At 48.9% G+C, this 22,896-nt stretch overlaps 1 protein-coding gene across 1 annotated transcript in view; it reads right to left on the bottom strand.

Moving 5' to 3' along the window:
- Positions 1–22,896, bottom strand: part of LOC309815846 (cadherin-23-like) — a gene marked incomplete at its 5' end in the record, with an annotated part of 205,170 nt that overhangs the window by 126,127 nt on the left and 56,147 nt on the right. Inside the window, 3 exons of the mRNA XM_082642928.1 lie at positions 4,440–4,532; positions 4,645–4,692; positions 5,392–5,534. Coding sequence (XP_082499054.1) covers positions 4,440–4,532; positions 4,645–4,692; positions 5,392–5,534 — 284 coding nt within the window. The remainder of the gene's footprint in view (positions 1–4,439; positions 4,533–4,644; positions 4,693–5,391; positions 5,535–22,896) is intronic.

Raw genomic sequence — 22,896 nt, 5'->3', positions numbered from 1 at the left:
CCAGAAGACAAGTTGAGAAAGGTAGGTTGAGGCCAGATGGATAAAAGCCTCCACTGCCCAGCTAAGGAGGCTGAACTTCTCAGAACTTCAATGACGTGGCCATCCCTGACACTTCAGAGGCCCTCCTTGACCCGAGGAGCCACCTGGCACCATCTGACTTCTAACCTCACGCCATCCTCCTGACCAAACACCCAGGCCCGAGGGTCACCTCCCCAGGGCACAGCTGGAGGGACGCTGAAGGTCAGCGAGGTGGGCATGCACCCCTAACAGAGGTGCTGGAGCAGCGTCGCTGGGCACAGACACAGGCAAACACGTTTGAGCAAATTGGAACGCCGTAAAAGTCTATTACAGCAAATCAAACAGCAGTCAGCATGACAGCCATTAGCCTGAAATGAATACACAGGGGCTTAATGAGGTCTGTCAAGGCTGGCTTGGTGAATTAAGTTGCCAATTCTAGCAGGATTTCCCTTTTCTTTACGGACTTGAAAGCATCCACGCTGCCGCTGCCTCGTTAGGGCTTCGACAAGTGAATTGCAGGGCCTTTCACCCTGATAAAATGGATAATTACATGTAGAACAGCTTAGTGAGGGGAGAGGGGTGGGCAGGAGGGGCACCAAGAACAGACAAACCAAAACACACCTGCCCAGCTTAGGCAGGGGCTTTCAGAGGGAGAGGGGGCAGGGCGGGGTGGGCAGGGGGGCGGGTGAGCTTCTCCCAGGAAAGGGGCAGTGCCTGGTCTTGACCCGCCTCCCATCTGCTCCTATTCCAGGCCTGAGGACGTGGGTCCCCATGGGTGATGTCTCTAGGCAGCTGTTGACAGGCTGAAAGTTCCCCTCAAAGATGGGCTACCCCAGCACCTCTCAGAAACCCTCTGATGGGGAGGGCCATAGATATTATCTTCCAGGGCTTGCTGTCACAATGGAGTTAAAAATGCAGCTTCCTGGGCCAGTTGTCCCCCAACTACTGATTCAGAATTGCAGGGGCGGACTTCCCTGGTGGCGCAGTGGTTAAGAAGCCGCCTGCCAATGCAGGGGACATGGGTTTGAGTCCTGCTCCGGGAAGATCCTACATGCCACGGAGCAACTAAGCCGTGCACCACAACTACTGAGCCTGTGCTCTAGAGCCCGTGAGCCACAACTACTGAGCCCGTGTGCCTAGAGCCCGTGCTCCGCAACAAGAGAAGCCACCACAACGAGAAGCCCACGCACTGCAACTAAGAGTAGCCCCCACTTGCCGCATCTAGAGAAAGCCTGCATGCAGCAACAAAGACCCAACGCAGCCAAATAAATTAATTAATTAATTAAAAAAAAAAAGAATTGCAGGGGCCTGGGAATATGCCTCCCAACAGTCCCCCAGGAAATTCTGATGGGGTATGTTTGGGAGCCTCTGATTCATCACCTCTCCGGCACTCAGTACTAGATGGCTCTGAAACACGGGGTTCTCCTGCTTCTGCTTGTATAACTTCAGGGATGGGGAGCTCAGTACATCCTCAGCAGGACGGGGGAGTAGATTGTGGGGTCTCATTAGAAAGTTCTTCCATATGTAGACCTAGATTTACCTCCCTGTAACTTGTTCCCCATGCCTATCCCTGGGTTTTGGACACATCAGACCCAAACATCATCAGGGCCCCTAGGGCTGGGGGGAGTGGAAGTTGGGAAGGTTAGGGATGGTGTGCAGGTGGCTAGGATGACCAAAAGAGGAGCTGAGTGGATGGAGGCAGCGACTGGAGGTCTTTGACAGCCCTCAAGGAATAATGAAGCACTGGAGGATAAGAAAGAGCCACTCCTGCTGGGATGCCTCCTCAGATCACGGCATGTCAGTCCTGGAAGGGGCCTGGCCCAACTCCCCAGTTTAACAGTTAGCTGTTGGAGTTGAAGCCAGCAGAGGGGCAGTAACAGGTCTAAAGTCTCACCCAGCCAGTTGCTGGCACAATCAGGACTAGAACCCAGATGTCTTGACCTCCAGTCTCCCTCTTCCCACCATACAACACAGGAGCTCCGCTGCTCACCTTGGCGAGCTTCTCCTGGAAACCCATCTCCTCCTGGAAGCCTGTTGAGATTTCTCTGATCACTCTGGCACCCCCTCAAGACTGATGCCTCACAGGGTCTGCAGTGCCCCGTCTCTCTGGTTTGCATTCTCACCCTATTCACATCCATAGGGCCTCTTTCACTGAATCGTGCTTCTCAAGGGCAAGGGCCTGTGGTTTCCAGGGTGACTTCAATGTAAGCAGGAGACCCCTGCCTGAATTCTGGGCCAGGACCAGCAGACTCTTCCCTGGTACTCCACCTGGGGCTTGAGCCAGGCAGCTAAGCTCTAGCTCAGGTGACCAACCCAGGCCAGGGCTGGTCAGTGCCAAGCCACCTCGGGTCAGGAGGGGCCAGGCCTCTGTCCAGCTGACACCACATCCCCACTGGCCACACGGAGCAACCCTGAGCAGGGCATCGAGTATCAGGCCACCGAAGTGACCTGATAGGGAGGTTTACATGCAAGCGAGTAAACCACACAGGCCTTCTTCCAAGGACAGTGTGTCCTTCCAGCCGGCCCCTCTTGGCCTACCCTCCCCTCATCAGATGGGCAGGAGGCAGGCCATTTTATCCCACCTGTCCTCTGCTTTTATTAGATAAGGAGGACCACAGCCCAGAGAGGTTAAGTGACATGCCCAAATGGACCCAGCAATCTGGGAGCAGAGCAGGGGCGAGGCCTGGGGTCTCTGGCCTCTGGTTCTGGCTCCCCTCAGTATATATTCCTCTGGCCTCCCAGGTCTCTGTGCAGTGAGAGCCTGGCACAGCGCCAAGCCCACAGCAGACACTCAATAAATATTTGTTAAATAAATGAATGACTGAAGAGGCTCTCTCCTTGGAGGCAGAGGCCTTTGGAGAATCCTGGGGGATTCCAACAGGGTGGTGTTGGAGGTCACATCTTCTCTTGGCAAGGGAGAGAGGAAAAGGCTGGCCCTGGCCCAAGGGCTGGGGAGCAGGGATGCAACCCCTCATCCCCTTGCTATTGCTGCTGTCTGCTGCTCCCCGTGAGGGAAGGCGGAGGGCAGCCATGCCTGCCAGGATGGCAGCTGAGCAATGGGTGCAAGGCTCATTAACTCCGAGCTGTGCCCTTGGTTTCTGAGCCCGGGCCTGGAGTGCAGGCTGGCACGTAGAGACCATTAACTTAGAGAGACTTCCAAATGAGCGGGGGCCCGGAGCCAAGCTGCAGTCCTGGGCACACCGGCCACAGCTCAGGGCACCGTGTCCCCATGCTTGGGACTGCAGGCTCTCTCTCCCTATGTCCCACCCCATCAGGGGAAGGGCATGAGTACCTCTGGTGTGTCCCACGTGCACATCTGTCCTACTTCACTCTGTCTGGCACAAGCACAGGACCCTTGGCTCACAGCTGAGTAAGGAGGGCCAGCAACTGGAACTTAGAGGCATGAGATCAGGTTTCTTCAACCCCGAGGAATCTGAAGCTGCCCTGGGAGTCAGGAGGCTCAAAGTCAAAGCTGTGTGACCTTGGGCAAGTCACTCTCCCACACTGAGCCTCACTTTTCTCATCTATAAACTGAATAGATATGTTCTAAACCTCTTTCAGTTTCCTGATCCAATGACCTACAACATAAAGGGGCTGGCACTCCAATGCCGTGGTGCCAGGCTGCCTCTCCCCAGTGGATTTCATCTCCCGTCATTCCCATCCCAAACCTTTACTGCTGCTACCCAACCCAGAGCCCCGAGGGCAGGCCTGAGGGACACCCAGTTAGAAGCTCTTTACCCTCCACCTTCAAGGTCTTTGAATCGCTGTCAGGCCAGAAGACTGCCATCAGCCACCGGGGAGAGGGACAGTAAGCAAGGAGAACGCTGGGGCCATCGGGAGCCAGCAGCCAGCTTATTAACGAACTGTTCGTAACACAATAATGTGCACTTTTCAATTACCAGCCATGGCTTGGTTTTACCCACACGCACTCATGCAAATACACTGAGTTACACAGACAACCCAAAGCAGCCGAAGGCCAGCAAGACAGCACAGGGTTCAAGAAAGAAAGCCCCTTCCAGCTACTGCATGCACTTTGCATCCTGGGGGACCTGCTCTAGCCAAAGCTGGGAGGCCTGGGGTTAGGCCTGCCAACCTACCTGCCCAAGGCCCGCACTGGCTGTAAATGGAAAAAAGGTGCAACCTGCCCCTCCCAACCTCCGTCCTGTCCCTGACTCCGGCTGGAGTTGGGAGGGCTCATCCAAGGCAGGCCCTCTCTCAGGCACAAGGTTCCCCCCAGCCAGCAGACAGGTCCCCTCAGAGGCGCTGGCTCAGTCACCAACCTGACCAGAGCTGGTGACTGGGCTGAGGTGTGGGCAGGAGAGGAGCTGGAACTGCCCTTTTCCCAGCATCAGCCTCCTCCCCGGTGGCCCCAGAGCAGCAGGCCCCCAATGTCCCTCAAGTGTGACCCTGGGGGCCCCTACCTCAGGGATGCGGACACTGTAGGGCTGATTATGGAACGTGGGCGCGTTGTCATTCACGTCCCCGACCTGGATGTTCACCTTCCGCGTGATCACCTGGCAAGACAAGAGTGGGGAGCTAACATCGGCATCAGCCTCCAGCCTCTTTCTACCCAAGGGCTCAGGAACCCGACCTCCCAGGGAAGCAGGGGCCTTAGCGGACACTCACCCCCTGGTGGTCGCTGACAGAGAACTCCACTGTGAACTCCGACTTGGTCTGAAAGAAAACAGAGGGAGGGAGGAGGTCAGAGTTAGAGAGGAGAGCTGAGGCCCTGGGTCTGGAGCCCTACTTGGTGGTGGAGACCCTCCAGCATTGCCCCAGGAGCTGGTCTGGGACTGGATATCTGAAGGCTTCCCTAAAGAATAAGCATTGCCTTCTGGGTTGGGGAAGTAGGTTCAGAATATGGATCCTCCCCATAAAAGAGCAGTAGATTAGGAGTCAGGAATCTTGTTCTAATCTGGGCTCTGTCTCTAAATGGCTGTGTGATCTTGAGCAAATCACCTCTGGGGCCACTTCAATGTGAGGAGAAAGCTGGGGTTGGGGTTTTGTTCAAACTCTTACCTTAATTTGCTAAGGGCTACCGCCATCAATTCCTGTGTCTCGGGAAAACGTCCTTTGGGGGAACATTTTTTGGGGGGTGTAGATGTGCACACTCCGTGGAGCCGCTATTCTACAGGGGATGAACCTGAGGTCACTGTCCCTCTCGCCTATCCAGTGTTGCCCCTTACTTGGAGACACCCCAAACCACTCTATTCTAACCCCAAGTCCAGACATCAGCACTGGCCTTGGAAGAGGGACACCATTCAGGCAGGAAGATGCTGCTTCACGGTCAGAAGACGACGAGCCATCCTCCCCGTAATGTGTGCTTCTGCCTCCCTAGGGAAGGCCAGGGGCAGAGGTCACGGCGGGTCATACCTCTCTGTCCAGCGGCTGCCGGAGCCACACCACGCCCGTGTCAGGCTCCACGGCAAAGAAGCGGGAGGCCTCCTCCCCAGACACGCCGAACACCAGGGGGTCATTGTCCATGTCTCGGGCCAGCAACTGGGTCACAGAGGAACCTGAAGTACCCGCAGGAGAGAGCAGAGGGCAAAGATGGCAGGTTAGTCCATTCTTTAGCACCTTACTCAGGTGGTTGAGTCCCTGTGGGGAGCAGCCTCCCAACAGACCACCAGCAGGTCACTGACTACTGCAAGACCCCTGTGCATCTTTGGCTCTGTCCCGGGCTCCCTGTCTCCATCCTGGCCACTTGTCACAGTGTGTAACAGGGAACTGTCATTTACCACGTTCTGTGACTTCTGTCGGTCCTCTTTTCTTACTTTAGAGAAGGAGTCCTCCAAGTGGCTCAGATGAGTGCAAGCTCCCAACCCTTCAATTCTTACATTCCAAGATGGGCACACTACTTAGCCCTAGCCACTCAGAGCACTCCATCTCCCTGGTCACAGTGATTGGTTCAGGGATGAGCATGTGACCCAAACTAGCCAATCAAAGCCAGCCCCGGGACTTCTGCTGGAAGTCTGCTGTAACTGGGAAAGAGTCCTCTCCTTCCACTGGGGTTGCTAAATTGGTCCTGCTGGCAGCCGTCTTTGGCACCAGCGGAAGAGCCTGCCTGAGGATGAGGCCAACAAGGAGGAAAACAGAGCCAAATGGTACATGGAGAGAAATTTCTGATGGTTTGAGGGTCTGCAGCCAACTATACCTTAAATTAGCAATTAGCTCCATCCTCTGGACTGCTCAGCTGTATGAGTTAATAAATCACCCCCTCCTTTTTTTTCTTTTTTTTTTTCGGTTTTACCTAAGTAAGTTGAGTTGGATTTCTGTCTTTTGCAAATGGAAGCAATATTTTCTTTTTTTTTTCCTAGTACAATAATGTTCATGGAAGCTTTATTCATAATAGCCTAAAACTGGAAATCAAAAAAAAAAAAAGTGTCCATGAACAGTCAGATAGATTTTTCTTTTTTTAGGCAGATAGATTTAAAAACAACAAGCAAACCTGTGGTACATTCAATATATTTAAATCTCACAATAGAAAAGGAAAAGTACAAAGCAATATTTTCTAATTCAGAAAATTTTACAAAACCTGGCATTCATTCAACAGCAATTAGGTGCTGGCCTTATGGTAACCACTAGAGTACACAGAGGTTAGGAAGATTTGGAGCACCCTCAGGGAACTCCAGTCTAGAGCTGGGTGACAAAGTCTAGCTCCTGTCCTCAATCAGAGGACTATGGTATTGCCTTCACCAAGAAACAAAGCCCTGGCCAGAGGCCACCCTGGGCATCAGGATGCCTAGCCTACAGCCCTGCCTAAGAAGTCCTAGAGTAGGTCATCTTCTGCTGGGGTTCACAGCACCCCTCACAAGGTGGCTTCAGGTAGGGCGATCAACCATCCTGGTTTGTCTAGGAATGAGGCATTTCCCAGGATATGTGCTAAAACCAGGACATCCCAGACAACTGGATCAGCTGGTCACCTTAGCTTCAAGAGGTCCTTAAACTGCCAGGAACTGTGCAAAATGTTCTGAGTGTACAGTGTGTCATTTTCTGCAGAGAGGGTCTATAGTCTCCATCTGATTCTCAAGAAGTAGTTAGGTTAGAACTATGGCCTTTGGCAAATCACTTCTTTTAAAGCCTCAATTTACCCTATAAAATGAGACAGATACTCTTTCTTTCCCACATACTGACTCTCATATTTACTGAATAGCTCTGATGATCTATTAATAGCTAAGGAAGGAAGGATTCTAAACTCTGGGAATTTTATCTAGAAGAGAATGTCGATGAGCTTTTCTTTTTTTTTTTTTTTGCGGTACGCAGGCCTCTCACTGTTGTGGCCTCCCCCGTTGCGGAGCACAGGCTCCGGATGCGCAGGCTCAGCGGCCATGGCTCACGGGCCTAGCCGCTCCGCAGCATGTGGGATCTTCCCGGACCGGGACATGAACCTGTGTCCCCTGCATCGGCAGGCGGACTCTCAACCACTGCACCGCCAGGGAAGCCCTTGATGAGCTTTTCTAAGTCAACTTTAAAAGACAATTCTAACATGACAAGAGCTAACATTTTGGAGCACTAACCACATTTCAGACACTGGGCTAAAGGATTTCTGTGTACTACCTAATTCAATCCTTCCTGTTATTCTCCCCACTTGTGGGGAGATAAGGTAACAAAGTGATTAAGTAATTTACCATGCCCACACAATTAGCAAAGAGCAGAGCTGGACTTCAAAGCCCAGGCATTCTGGCCCAGTGCCCACATTTGTTTCCACAACCTTACAAATCTCAACACTTGATATGTGAACTCAAGATTCAGGACTTCCATGGACATGACCCTATCAGGCCCTAAGTGGAAGCCCAACACTTAGGAAAGGAAGACACTGGGCAATCATTAGGCTCTTAGGATATGCCAGACATGGTGCTAGCCCATTCACATGGGTTCTCTCATTAAATCCTCTCAGCAACCCTGTTTGGTAGTCATTATTCTACCCATTATACAGATGAGGAAGTTGAGGCTCAGAAAGGCAAAGTAGCCTCTCCAAGGTCACACAGCAGAGTAGGACATGGCAGCATCCATGGTGATGAGAGGAGGTGAGAAGCAGGAGAAGGAGGACTGAAATCATGGAACAGAGACCTTTCGGGGAGCCCAACCTTCCCATTTTAAAGATGGAGAAACTGAAGGCATTTAGTAATTTGCCCAAGGTACGATGGTGAGCAACAGCGTCAGGACTCAAACACAAGTTTCGAGACTCCCAGTACAGTGCTCTTTCCTAGATGAGGAAGGAGGAGGTAAGTGAAGTCATAGATAAACCAAGCACATCTTCTCAAAGCATCTGTGTCGCTCAGTGACATGCAACTATTTTATTCTAAAACAAATGGGAATATAATGGGAGTACAATATAATATTTAATTCATTTTTAAAGACACAACCTAAAACTGTGAAAGAATTTCCAGCCTCCCCCTGACTGCCGGGGACACACAGTTCCTTTCTGATACCCTCAGGGGTCCTTTAGTGGCAAAGTTTGAGGAACATTGAGCTACTTCCCAAGGCCTTGGGAAGATTGCACATGAGGAAACTGAGGCCTATGGGGGCCCTGCTTGTCCCCAGTACAGCAATGAGTCCACGGCAGCCCCTTGGACTGGAAACCTCAGCTGCCAACCTCCTTCAGGGCCCAGCCCAGGTGGAGAATATGGGGCCAAGCTCCCAGCTGGCCGATGGGATTCCGGAAAGGCCACACCCACCCTCCAGCCAAGGTCATACAACCCGGCCCAGTACCCCAAATGGCTCTCTCAGGCTCGATGTTCAGGCTCTCCCAAGAAGGGGCGCTGGGCAGGACAGGGGTGGGGCCATCAGCTGCTGTCACCCACCCTGTAATTTCCTGGACTTTTATCCATTTTCCCCTCAATTATGTGCTGCTCAAAATGGTCCTTTTCAGCTTCCTCACGGGCTCTTGCCTGCTCATGCCTTCTTTGTGTCCCAGGTAATTGCTAGTGACCTTTTCTAAGTGTACTAATTAAAGGTGCCAATTTAATCTTATATTTAAGACAAGACGCCCCGCAATTTTCCCACTGGGTACATACCCCCCCCCCCCCCCCCCCGCCCAATGGTCCTGCCATTCTGTAGAAGCTGGGCCTGGCTTTGGCTTCTCCAGGACAAGCAGCTCATTTCCCCACCAGCGAGGCTTCAAGCAACCTCTGTGCGCACCATTCAGACAGGAATGAAGCCAAGCTGTGGGGCCCAACCTCTGCCCAGTGCCCCCCAGAAGCAGCCCCTCAGGAGAACCATCCTGGCTTTGGGATCCTGGGGTACACACCCGACACTCTGGGCTTGTTTCCCACCTGGGAAACAGTATACCCTGCAACTCAGGCTGTGCAATACCTAGAGCTCTTTTGTATTTTTTTTAATTGTGGTAAAATATATATAACATAAAATGTATCATTTTAATCAATTCAGTGGCATGTGGCACATTCACAATGTGGTGTAAGCATCACCACTATCTGTTTCCAGAACATTTTCATCACCCCCAAAGGAAACCCATACCCATTAGCATTCCTCCCCATTCCCTCTTTCCTCAGCCCCTGGCAACTGCTAATCCACTGTCTATCTCTACAAATTTGCCTGTTCTGGATATTTCATATAAATAGAATCATATGATGAGTGCTAGCTTTTTTTTTACTCAGCATAATGTTTTCAAGGATCATCCATTTGTAACATGTATTAGTACTTAATTCCTTTTTATGACTGAGTAATATTCCATTGTATGGGTATGCTATATTTTGTTTACCCATATCATCAGCTGATGGACATTTGGGTTGTTTCCCCCTTTTGGCTATTGTGAATAATGATGCTATGAATACCTGTGGACAAGTTTTTTTTTTTTTCCGTACGCGGGCCTCTCACTGTTGTGGCCTCTCCCGCTGCGGAGCACAGGCTCCGGACGCGCAGGCCCAGCGGCCACGGCCCACGGGCCCAGCCGCTCCGCGGCACATGGGATCCTCCCAGACCGGGGCACGAACCCGCATCCCCTGCACCGGCAGGCGGACTCCCAACCACTGCGCCACCAGGGAGGCCCTGGACAAGTTTTTGTTTGAACACCTGTTTTCAATTTGGGGGAGGGGGCGTATATACCTAGGAGTGGAATTGCTGGGTCATATAGAAACTCTATGTTTGTTAAACTTTATGAGGAACCACCAAGTTGTTTTTCATAGTGATCACACCATTTAAATTTCTGCCAACAATGAATGAGGCCTGGAGTTCTTTTCAGGGGTAAGAAGGACAATCAGTGTTTCACAGGGCTGAGCTCTCCCTGTATGGGAGGGAGGTGGGAGCTCGGCAGCCCTCCATAGCTGATGCTATTGGTACCCTGCCCGCTACCCCTTAGCACATACCATGGTCACACACACCAGCCCAACCTCCAGCTGCCAGGCCTGAAGGGTTCTGGCCATCAGACACTGCTCTACCCATACACAGGACAAGCCAGCAGTGCCAGGGAACTAATGCCCCTGGTAGCAGCACTCAATGAATGAGAGATGGAAGATGGCAGATAAAGAGTTGGTAGATAAATGCCCCAGCTCCCTCACCTCTCAGGGGGGTAACTCACAGGCCGTGTTCCACACTGGCTCTTGGAGGTCCCCCATGGGACTCATCTCCACTAGCCCACAGAGGTGACTTGGTTAATGAAGCATCTTTATGGCTTCCTTTCTTTCCCGGTCTCATGTCCTCACTCCCCGACCTGTGTTTCCTGGAATCTCCTCCCCATAAACAACTTGCACTTGAACCCTCATCCCAAGGCCTGCTTCTGCTTCGTAAGGCCTCCTAACACTATGGTATCGGAACCACCCAGTGGGCTTGTTATCCTACAGATTCCCAAGCCCTGCTGCCTCGGTTGGCGGGGGCAACCCCAGAGTTTGAACGTTTAAACGGCAGCTCCCATTCTCCCTGCAAAAGCCTCTGACACACAGCCTGAGACTGGTTTATAGCAGGGTGATAGTTAAATATTTAACAATGGCCACAGTACAGGCATCAACCAATCAGAAAGGATGCTGGCCATAAACAAACTGGACCAGTGAGTACTACCTGTAAGTCAGCCTGGTTTATGGCTCACATTTTAGATGCAGAGAAAAGCTCCTCTGGACCCAGGATGATTTAAAGGCTTGGTCGTAGGGCTCTCGGCTCAGTTAGTGCTGCTGGAGGACTCTGCTCTTGGCCTCCCCCACCCTCAGTGGACGGGTAACCCAGAGAGGTTGGCCCCTCCACCCTGTGCCAACCCAACCCAGGTCAGGGCCCAGCCTGACCTCATGGGTGGAAAGTGGAACTTTAAAGAACTTAAATCACTGTACACCTATGTTCATAGCAGCATTAGTCACAATGACCAAAAGGTGGAAGCAACTCAAGTGTCCATCGATGGAAAAATGAAAAAACAAGATGTGGCATCTACAGCCAATGGAAATTATTTAGCCTTAAAAAGGAAGGAAATTCTGACACATGCTACAACATGGATGAAACTTGAGGACACTGTGCTAAGTCTATGCTGATAAGCCAGTCACAGAAAGACAAACACTGGTATTATTTCACTTACGTGATGTCCCTAGAGGGGTCAAATTCATAGAGACAGAATGTAGAAGGGTGGTTGCCAGGGGCTGTGGAGAGGGAGGGTTGGGAGTTGTTGTTTAATGGGTTCAGTATTAGTTCTACAAGATGAAAAGAATTCTGGAGACTGGCTGCACAAGAGTGTGAATGGACTTAACGCTCTCTATACTTAAAAATGGTTAAGATGGGGCTTCCCTGGTGGTGCAGTGGTTGAGTCTGCCTGCCAATGCAGGGGACACGGGTTCGTGCCCCGGTCCAGGAAGATCCCACATGCCGCAGAGTGGCTGGGCCCGTGAGCCATGGTCGCTGAGCCTGTGCGTCCGGAGCCTGTGCTCCATGACGGGAGAGGCCACAACAGTGAGAGGCCCACGTACCACAAAAAAAAAAAAAAAAAGGTTAAGATGGTAAATTTTAGGTTATGTGTATTTTACCACAATTTAAAGATTTAAAAACCAAAACTTAAACCAGATCACATCTAAGGCCCCAGTGACCTGACCTGAGATAATCCTCCCACTGCGTCTCACAAAGGGGTCCCTGGGCTTATCCCCCTCTGCCATGGTCTTCTTTCTGATCCTGAACACTCTGTGGCTGCCTCAGGGCCTTTGCCCTGGTTGTGTCTTCTGCCAGGAATATTCCAACCCTAGGTCACTACATGCTACTCATTATTCACCTCTCAGGCCATGAGCTACCTTCTCGGAGAGGCTTTCCTCAAATACTCCATCATACAGGTAGAGTCTGTCTAAAGAGATGTCTCTGTGTCCTCACACCCCAAGTCACTGCCTTCACAGCCCCTCGCTCCTCTGAAATGATCTCGTTTACTCACTTGTCTTGCTGACTGCCTGCCCCAACCCCCTATCTGCCACACAAACACACTCGTGTTAGCTCCATGGGGGCAGCAGCCTGGCCTGTCGTGTTCCCTGATGTATCCCTAAGCCTAACATGGGCTGGCATCCTGGAGGCACTCAGTAAATAGTCGTTGGGTAAATAAATGGATGCTGCCAACTGCCTAGGGGTGTCGGGAGAAGATAGCCCCCCCCCAAGCCATGAAGATCTCTGAGCCACGACAAGAGGAGAGAGTACAGCAAGTTAACTCTTAATTATGTACACTGTGGACAGGAAAAAGCACAGATAATCAAAACCTACCAATGTCCAAACCAGAAGCACCTGGGTTTGGATGCAGGTGGAAGCATACTGGGGCACTGGCTGGTGGTCCATTCTCTCAGGAACAGCCTGAGGCCACAACCTCTACCCTGGGGGTCATCAGGGGCAATGCACATTATTCTTGGGGCCAAGTACTCTTTCCTGGCAGCTAGGTACGGGGTCGAGTAACCCATTCTCGGCAGTGTACCCCATCTTGGGGGCCATGTACCCCATCCCTGGCAGTGTACCCTATCCTAGGGCCCAAGTACCCCATCCTCGGGCAGTGAACCCTGTCCTGGAGGCCAGGGGCCCCGGTGGGAGTGGGGATCTGCTCAGCAGGCTTCGAATGCCCCTCCCTGGGAGGCCTAGGGCTGGTGACACATCCAACACAGTGGCCTCAGCTCCTCAGCAGCAGGCCACATCCATCTTCCAGGCGAGGGGTGGACAATCACAGCTTCCTGTGCAGCCTTGCTGGGCCCATGCTGATTGCTGAGATGACTGTTACTGTTATTATTGTTATTTGCACTGATGGGTGAGGCCTGGGATTGGCATGTCATGCACTCCTGGGGAGCTGAGAGTCTATACCTCCCGGACCAGGGGTGGGCCAGAAACTCGGGAAAGGCAGTGGCAGGCTGCAAGGCCTTTTATCTCATTTTTAAGTTTTGGATTGGGGAAGGATGAAAGCTATGTCCCCCAAACCCAGGGAGGGTGCTACAGAATGAATAAAGGGTAGGAGAGTATACCGTGCTTCCTCCTTACTGTATCATCTTCTTAAGGCAAACCTTTGATTGTGCCACACCCTACTTAGACACCTCCCACAGTTCACTCAGAATTAAAACAAAATTCCTTACTGAATGGCCAATGCTCCTCCCAACCTGTCCTCAACCCCCTGGCCGGTCACGTTTCCACCACACCCTCTGGGCTCGGCCCAAAGCCCTACTGTCATCCCTCAATCATACCGGGGCCTCGCCTGTTCCTATACCTGTGTTGCTGCTGTTCCTTCAGCCTGGAAGTCACTTCCTCCTCTCACAGCCTCTCAAATCCTGGTCACCCTTAAATGCATGCCTCAAATGCGACCTCTGTCATAAATATCTCCCTGATTTGTTGTCTGTACCTCTGCACAGCAGGGAGTGGGCATCCCCCCTTGAAGGTAGAGGCTGATGTTCTGGACACGCTTGGCAAACCTTCCCACCCCTCCGTGATTAACTATCACTCATCTCTTGGGACCGAGGAGCTGGTCCATTCATTCCCCTACCCAAGCAAACATTACTAATCAGTCACAGGTCCCTTTTCTGTCGAGTCTATATTCAACTTCAGAATCCTTCACAACACTGGGTTCCATACAGCCACTACTAATCAATCCTCAAAGGCATGTGAGAGCAAATCGTTCTCAATCTGTGACCTAAAAGGACTTCACATCAGCCATGATCTACTATCCCTTCCCGACCAGGGGCCAAGGATCTAGCAGTCTGCTCTTATCAGGCTCAGGGCCTGATAAGTTAGGAGGGAGAGAATCAGACTTAGAGTCTACAGGTGAGCTCAGAAACAAGGATAATTACAGCGGAATGAGAACCAAAAACAGCCCCTTCTCATTTTACAGAGAGAGGAGCAGGGGTCCTGGCTGGGAGACAGCTGCTTGAGACAGGGCTGTGTGAGTGGCTGAGCAAGGAGTAGCAGACGGTAGGCCCCCAACCCCAGATTACAGGCCACGGGTTGTTCCCAGGTCTTTCTGAGAATAACCACTCGCCCCGCCCCATGGCCCTGGGCCTCCTGCACAAGCCCCACCCCCTTCAGGGAGGAAACCCCCTCACCCCCAACCCGTGGTCCGCAGGGACCTAGCTGCTCCGGCCTTGGTCTCTGCCGGAGCCAGGGGCTGCTGCCTTCCCCCTCTCCCCTGAGATGAGCCCCATAGAGCCTGGGCTGGCCTTGGAGCCTGCAATCTCATTTGTTTCTCCTCTGGGATCAGGCAGGCCAGTTAAGTGCCTTGATTCCTGGGGATAATCTCATTTGTCTTAGGTTTCCCCTCCCCGCTCTCCTGCCTTCAGTCAGTCTCCTTCCCTTCAATGCCCTGGGGTCCTGAGCTTGGTCTGACCTCAGGGGAGCCAACTTTGTTTGGGGGTTATTTTGTGGTCCTGGGTCCCACGTATGCCGCAGTGAGATGTGCGGCGGCCCCCTCTCTCCAAGCCTGCCCTGCACTGGCCGACGCCCTCACGTTCATCAGAACACCCTTGTCCGGGTAAAGGAACTGTCTCTGTCTCCAGAGCCCGCAGGCCCTCTTCATATCCTCTCTCTCCTACAGCTCCGTCCACTCAGCGTAGATGGCATGAAGTGCTTGGGGGAAAGAAACTAGCATTCAGTTAGAACTCAAAGGTTTTCATTCATTCTCTGTCATCCATTTCTCACTATGGCCCCAGAGAGAGAGGTTAGCATCCCCACTACACAGATGAGAAAACTGAGGCTCAAAGGGGTAAAATAACCTACCCAAGATCACATAGCTGGGAGGTAGCAGAACAAGGATTTGAACCCAAGTCTGTCTGACTCAGAATTCACGTTCCCTCCACCGCCATCACAGTTTTATCAAAAAGCCTTTTACTAAGCCCCAATCTGAGGCTTCCCTCTCCTTGGTCCAGGGAGACCCCCAGGGAGACTGACCGCCAGGGAGACGCCTAGGCCTCCTGCATGTTTTAGGCTGCTCTGGACTCCTGGGTTACTTGGCTGGCCTGAAGGTGAGCACCCTTGAGGCACAGACTATGGGGCCCCCCCTCCATTACCCTGGCTTTCCACAGCCCACTTATCACCAGCCAGGAAGATGGAGAGTTCTTCCTGAGAGTCGGAGAAGGGGCAGCTGGCTCATCTGGGCACACAGGTGTCTGATGGCTAAGGGACAGGCTAATGCAGCAGAACAGAGAGAGACATTAAACAGTGCAGAGTGATATAAGCTCAGAGGCTTTGGTGGTGGGGAAGGATAGGAGCTACTTGTTGCTGTTATTTTAAAGTAATAAAGCACAAGAGCAAAGATCAGACATTAAATATTTGAGGGACCTGGCCCTGAGTCTCAGAATCCCAGAGCTGTTCTGCTTCTGGCACAACTGCGATACAGTCATCAATGCCAAGGGCTGCCTCGCCCGGCAGCAGACACCAACGTGCTCTAAGCCCCTATAAGCTTATGAGTCACAGAGAGGTTGCTACTTGCCTAAAGTCACACAGCTCACACACACAAGGCAGAGCTAGGATTGTTCGGTGACCCTTCTAATCCCCATGCAGCAATTATAGTCCTTCATTCGTTCACTCGGCAAGCATTGCCTGAGCACTTGCTCTGTCCTGGGCACTGCTCTAGGCACTGGTGATAGAGCAGTGAACAAAACAGACCTACGTACATACCTCTTATGCCACATGCTTTTCCTGGCCTTTCACAGGCACATTTGGGAAGCGTGAGCATGGGTTTGGGGTCTAGTCACAGCCTGGATGGAGGAAGAACTATGTTCCTACCCTTCCCCCTGGTTCATGGGCTGTGACCCTGAGGATGAGCACTTGGCAAGTGGGGGCACTCGGGGCACAGGATCAAAGGACACAGAAGAAGTTTCAAGAGGAAGGCAGCTTCAGTGTGAAGTCCCTTTATTAAGACGGAGAGAAGCAGTGGGGCTTAGAACTAACAAGGCTGGCACTGGATGGCGTTCAGCCACGACTTCCTGTGTGACCGTGGGCAAGTCATTCACCTCTCTGAGCCTCCCTTTCCCCACTGACACTATGAGGGGGCTGACATCAATGGCCAAAGCACAGAGGTCCTTGGGGAGAATCGAATCCAACTTGGCAAGTGGGTCTCAGCTCAGGGGCCAGGCTGGTCCCCAGGTCATGGTTTCGCGGGCAGCGTGGTGAAGGATTTCGAGGCTGAATCTCCGTTCAGGAGCAAAGGATGTTGCGACCCATTAGAGACACGTGACGTGAGTAGGGGAAGGGGTAGCCGTACACGTGCCACAAGTTCACATTCCTGATGAGGCCAACAAGCCAAAGAAGAGAGCGGGGCTGCGCAGCTCAGTGACGCGTCCGTGGTCACCCAGGTGATAGCTACAGGTGGCAGAGTTGAGACTCAGGTGGGTCCTGGGCTCCCCAATATTCTTTCCACTACACCACATTAAGGTCCTGTCCAGCTAAAATATCTACAATATTGTGATTCTGTTTGCCACACTGTGTCCTAGGCTCTGTGGAGGACAGAAAGGCATAGATAACCCAGCCCCAGCTGGCAAGGCTTTCCAATCTGGTCGAAACATGCTGGGAAGAGCCTGACTCCTCAGGGCTGACAGCCCGGGTCCAGGGTAGATCGGATACTCTTTTCTGCTCAAGAATAGCAGTCTGGGAGACTTCCGGGTAAGATGGCGGAAGAGTAAGACACGGAGATCACCTTCCTCCCCACGGATACACCAGAAATACAGCTACACGTGGAACAACTCCTACAGAACACCTACTGAACGCTGGCAGAAGACCCCAGACCTCCCAAAAGGCTCGCCCCGCACTCCGTGCCCCTCCCTCCCGCCCGGCCTGAGTGAGCCAGAGTCCCCGAAGAGGCTGCTCCTTTAACCCTGTCCTGTCTGAGCGAAGAACAGACGCCCTCCGGCGACCTACACGCAGAGGCGGGGCCAAATCCAAAGCTGAGACCCAGGAGCTGTGAGAACAAAGAAGAGAAAGGGAAACCTCTCCCAGCAGCCTCAGAAGCAGCGGATTAAAGCTCCACAATCAACTTGATGTACCCTGCATCTGTGGAATACATGAATAGACAACACATCATCCCAAATTGAGGAGCCCGGAGTCAGTGCTGTGCCTCTGAGGTGGGAGAGCCAACTTCAGGACACTGGTCCACAAGAGACCTCCCAGCTCCACATAATATCAAACGGCAAAAATCTTCCAGAGATCTCCATCTCAACACCAGCACCCAGCTTCACTCAACGACCAGCAAGCTACAGTGCTGGACACCCTAAGCCAAACAACTAGCAAGACAGGAACACAACGCCACCCATTAGCAGAGAGGTGGCCTAAACTCATAAAAAGTCTGCAGACACCCCAAAACACACCACCAGACGTGGACCTGCCCACCAGAAAGACAAGATCCAGCCTCATCCACCAGAACACAGGCACTAGTCCCCTCCACCAGGAAGCCTACACAACCCACTAAACCAACCTTAGCCACTGGGGACAGACACCAAAAACAACGGGAACTACGAACCTGCAGCCTGCAAAAAGGAGACCCCAAACACAGTAACATAAGCAAAATGAGAAGACAGAAAAACACACAGCAGGAGAAGGAGCAAGATAAAAACCCACCAGATCTAACAAATGAAGAGGTAATAGGCAGTCTACCTGAAAAAGAATTCAGAATAATGATGGTAAAGATGATCCAAGATTCTATTTCCCAGATCCAAAATCTTGGAAATAGAATAGACAAAATGCAAGAAACAGTTAACAAGGACCTAGAAGAACTAAAGATGAATCAAGCATCCATTAAAAACACAATACATGAAATAAAAAATACTCTAGATGGGATCAATAGCAGAATAACTGAGGCAGAAGAACGGATAAGTGAGGTGGAAGATAAAATAGTGGAAATAACTGCTGCAGAGCAAGATAAAGAAAAAAGAATGAAAAGAACAGAGGACAGTCTCAGAGACCTCTGGGACAACATTAAACGCACCAACATTCGAATTATAGGGGTTCCAGAAGAAGAAGAGAAAAAGAAAGGGACTGAGAAAATATTTGAAGAGATTATAGTTGAAAACTTCCCTAATATGGGAAAGGAAATAGTTAATCAAGTCCAGGAGGCACAGAGAGTCCCATACAGAATAAATCCAAGGAGAAATACGCCAAGACACATATTAATCAAACTGTCAAAAATTAAACACAAAGAAATCATATTAAAAGCAGCAAGGCAAAAACAACAAATAACACACAAGGGAATCCCCATCAGGATAACAGCTGATCTCTCAGCAGAAACTCTACAAGCCAGAAGGGAGTGGCAGGACATAATTAAAGTGATGAAGGAGAAAAACCTGCAACCAAGATTACTCTACCCAGCAAGGATCTCATTCAGATTTGATGGAGAAATTAAAACGTTTACAGACAAGCAAAAGCTGAGAGAGTTCAGCACCACCAAACCAGCTTTACAACAAATGCTAAAGGAACTTCTCTAGGCAAGAAACACAACAGAAGTAAAAGACCTACAATAACGAACCCAAAACAATTAAGAAAATGGGAACAGGAACATACATATCAATAATTACCTTAAATGTAAATGGACTAAATGCTCCCACCAAAAGACACAGATTGGCTGAATGGATACAAAAACAATACCCATCTATATGCTGTCTACAAGAGACCCACTTCAGACCTAGGGACACATACAGACTGAAAGTAAGGGGATGGAAAAAGATATTCCATGCAAATGGAAACCAAAAGAAAGCTGGAGTAGCAATTCTCATATCAGACAAAATAGACTTTAAAGTAAAGACTACTAGAAGAGACAAAGAAGGACACTACATAATGATCAAGGGATCGATCCAAGAAGAAGATATAACTATTGTAAATATTTATGCACCAAACATAGGAGCACCTCAATACATAAGGCAAATACTAACAGCCATAAAAGGGGAAATCGACAGTAACACACTCATAGTAGGGGACTTTAACACCCCACTTTCACCAATGGACAGATCATCCAAAATGAAAATAAATAAGGAAACACAAGCTTTAAATGACACATTAAACAAGATGGACTTAATTGATATTTATAGGACATTCCATCCAAAAACAACAGAATACACATTTTTCTCAAGTGCTCATGGAACATTCTCCAGGATAGATCATATCTTGGGTCACAAATCAAGCCTTGGTAAATTTAAGAAAATTGAAATTGTATCGAGTATCTTTTCTGACCACAATGCTATGAGACTAGATATCAATTACAGGAAAAGATCTGTAAAAAATACAAACACATGGAGGCTAAACAATACACTACTTAATAACGAAGTGATCACTGAAGAAATCAAAGAGGAAATTAAAAAATACCTAGAAACAAATGACAATGGAGACACGACGACCCAAAACCTATGGGATGCAGCAAAAGCAGTTCTAAGAGGGAAGTTTATAGCAATACAATCCCACCTTAAGAAACAGGAAACATCTTGAATAAACAACCTAACCTTGCACCTAAAGCAATTAGAGAAAGAAGAACAAAAACATCCCAAAGTTAGCAGAAGGAAAGAAATCATAAAAATCAGATCAGAAATAAATGAAAAAGAAATGAAGGAAACGATAGCAAAGATCAATAAAACTAAAAGCTGGTTCTTTGAGAAGATAAACAAAATTGATAAACCATTAGCCAGACTCATCAAGAAAAAAAGGGAGAAGACTCAAATCAATAGAATTAGAAATGAAAAAGGAGAAGTAACAAGACACTGCAGAAATACAAAAGATCATGAGAGATTACTATAAGCAACTCTATGCCAATAAAATGGACAACCTGGAAGAAATGGACAAATTCTTAGAAATGCACAACCTGCCAAGACTGAATCAGGAAGAAATAGAAAATATGAACAGACCAATCACAAGCACTGAAATTGAAACTGTGATAAAAAATCTTCCAACAAACAAAAGCCCAGGACCAGATGGCTTCACAGGCAAATTCTATCAAGCATTTAGAGAAGAGCTAACACCTATCCTTCTGAAACTCTTCCAAAATATAGCAGAGGGAGGAACACTCCCAAACTCATTCTACGAGGCCACCATCACCTTGATACCAAAACCAGACAAGGATGTCACAAAGAAAGAAAACTACAGGCCAATATCACTGATGAACATAGATGCAAAAATCCTCAACAAAATACTAGCAAACAGAATCCAACAGCACATTAAAAGGATCATACACCATGATCAAGTGGGGTTCATTCCAGGAATGCAAGGATTCTTCAATATACGCAAATCAATCAATGTGATACACCATATTAACAAACTGAAGGAGAAAAACCATATGATCATCTCAATAGATGCAGAGAAAGCTTTCGACAAAATTCAACACCCATTTATGATAAAAACCCTGCAGAAAGTAGGCATAGAGGGAACTTTCCTCAACATAATAAAGGCCATATATGACAAACCCACAGCCAGCATCGTCCTCAATGGTGAAAAACTGAAACCATTTCCACTAAGATCAGGAACAAGACAAGGTTGCCCACTCTCACCACTCTTATTCAACATAGTTTTGGAAGTTCTAGCCACAGCAATCAGAGAAGAAAAGGAAATAAAAGGAATCCAAATTGGAAAAGAAGAAGTAAAGCTGTCACTGTTTGCAGATGACATGATACTATACGTAGAGAATCCTAAAGATGCTACCAGAAAACTACTAGAGTTAATCAATGAATTTGGTCAAGTTGCAGGATACAAAATTAATGCACAGAAATCTCTGGCATTCCTATATACTAATGATGAAAAATCTGAAAGTGAAATCAAGGAAGCACTCCCATTTACCATTGCAACCCAAAGAATAAAATATCTAGGAATAAACCTACCTAAGGAGACAAAAGACCTATATGCAGAAAATTATAAGACACTGATGAAAGAAATTAAAGATGATACAAATAGATGGAGAGATGTATCATGTTCTTGGATTGGAAGAATCAACATTGTGAAAATGACTCTACTACCCAAAGCAATCTACAGATTCAATGCAATCCCTATCAAACTACCACTGGCATTTTTCACAGAACTAGAACAAAAAATTTCACAATTTGTATGGAAACACAAAAGACCCCGAATAGCCAAAGCAATCTTGAGAACGAAAAATGGAGCTGGAGGAATCAGGCTCCCTGACTTCAGACTATACTACAAAGCTACAGTAATCAAGACAGTATGGTACTGGCACAAAAACAGAAAGATAGATCAATGGAACAGGATAGAAAGCCCAGAGTTAAACCCACGGACATATGGTCACCTTATCTTTGATAAAGGAGGCAGGAATGTACAGTGGAGAAAGGACAGTCTCTTCAATAAGTGGTGCTGGGAAAACTGGATAGGGACATGTAAAAGTAGGAGATTAGATCACTCCCTAACACCATACACAAAAATAAGCTCAAAATGGATTAAAGACCTAAATGTAAGGCCAGACACTATCAAACTCTTAGAGGAAAACATAGGCAGAACACTCTATGACATAAATCACAGCAAGATCCTTTTTGAGCCACCTCCTAGAGAAATGGAAATAAAGACAAAAATAAACACATGGGACCTAATGAAACTTCAAAGCTTTTGCACAGCAAAGGAAACCATAAACAAGACCAAAAGACAACACTCAGAATGGGAGAAAATATTTGCAAATGAAGCAACTGACAAAGGATTAATCTCCAAAATTTATAAGCAGCTTATGCAGCTCAATAACAAAAAAACAAACAACCCAATCCAAAAATGGGCAGAAGACCTAAATAGACATTTCTCCACAGAAGATATACAGACTGCCAACAAACACATGAAACAGTGCTCAACATCTTTACTCATTAGAGAAATGCAAATCAAAACTACAATGAGATATCATCTCACACCAGTCAGAATGGCCATCATCAAAAAATCTAGAAACAATAAATGCTGGAGAGGGTGTGGAAAAAAGGGAACACTCTTGCACTGCTGGTGGGAATGTGAATTGGTACAGCCACTATGGAGAACGGTATGGAGGTTCCTTAAAAAACTACAAATAGAACTACTATATGACCCAGCAATCCCACTACCGGGCATATACCCTGAGAAAACCATAATTCAAAAAGAGACATGTACCAAAATGTTCATAGCAGCCCTATTTACAATAGCCTGGAGATGGAAACAACCTAAGTGTCCATCATCGGATGAATGGATAAAGAAGATGTGGCACATATATACAATGGAATATTACTCAGCCATAAAAAGAAATGAAATTGAGCTATTTGTAATGAGGTGGATAGACCTAGAGTCGGTCATACAGAGTGAAGTAGGTCAGAAAGAGAAAGACAAATACTGTATGCTAACACATATATATGGAATTTAAGAAAAAAAAATGTCATGAAGAACATAGGGGTAAGACAGGAATAAAGACACAGACCTACTAGAGAATGGACTTGAGGATATGGGGAGGGGGAAGGGTAAGCTGTGACAAAGTGAAAGAGCGGCATGGACATATATACACTACCAAACGTGAGGTAGATA

This window comes from Mesoplodon mirus (assembly GCF_964341445.2).
Source record: "Mesoplodon mirus genome assembly, chromosome: 2".
Lineage (NCBI taxonomy): Eukaryota > Metazoa > Chordata > Mammalia > Artiodactyla > Ziphiidae > Mesoplodon > Mesoplodon mirus.
The sequence above is the reverse complement of the archived record's forward strand: the minus strand, read 5'-3'. Positions and strand labels throughout refer to the sequence as shown.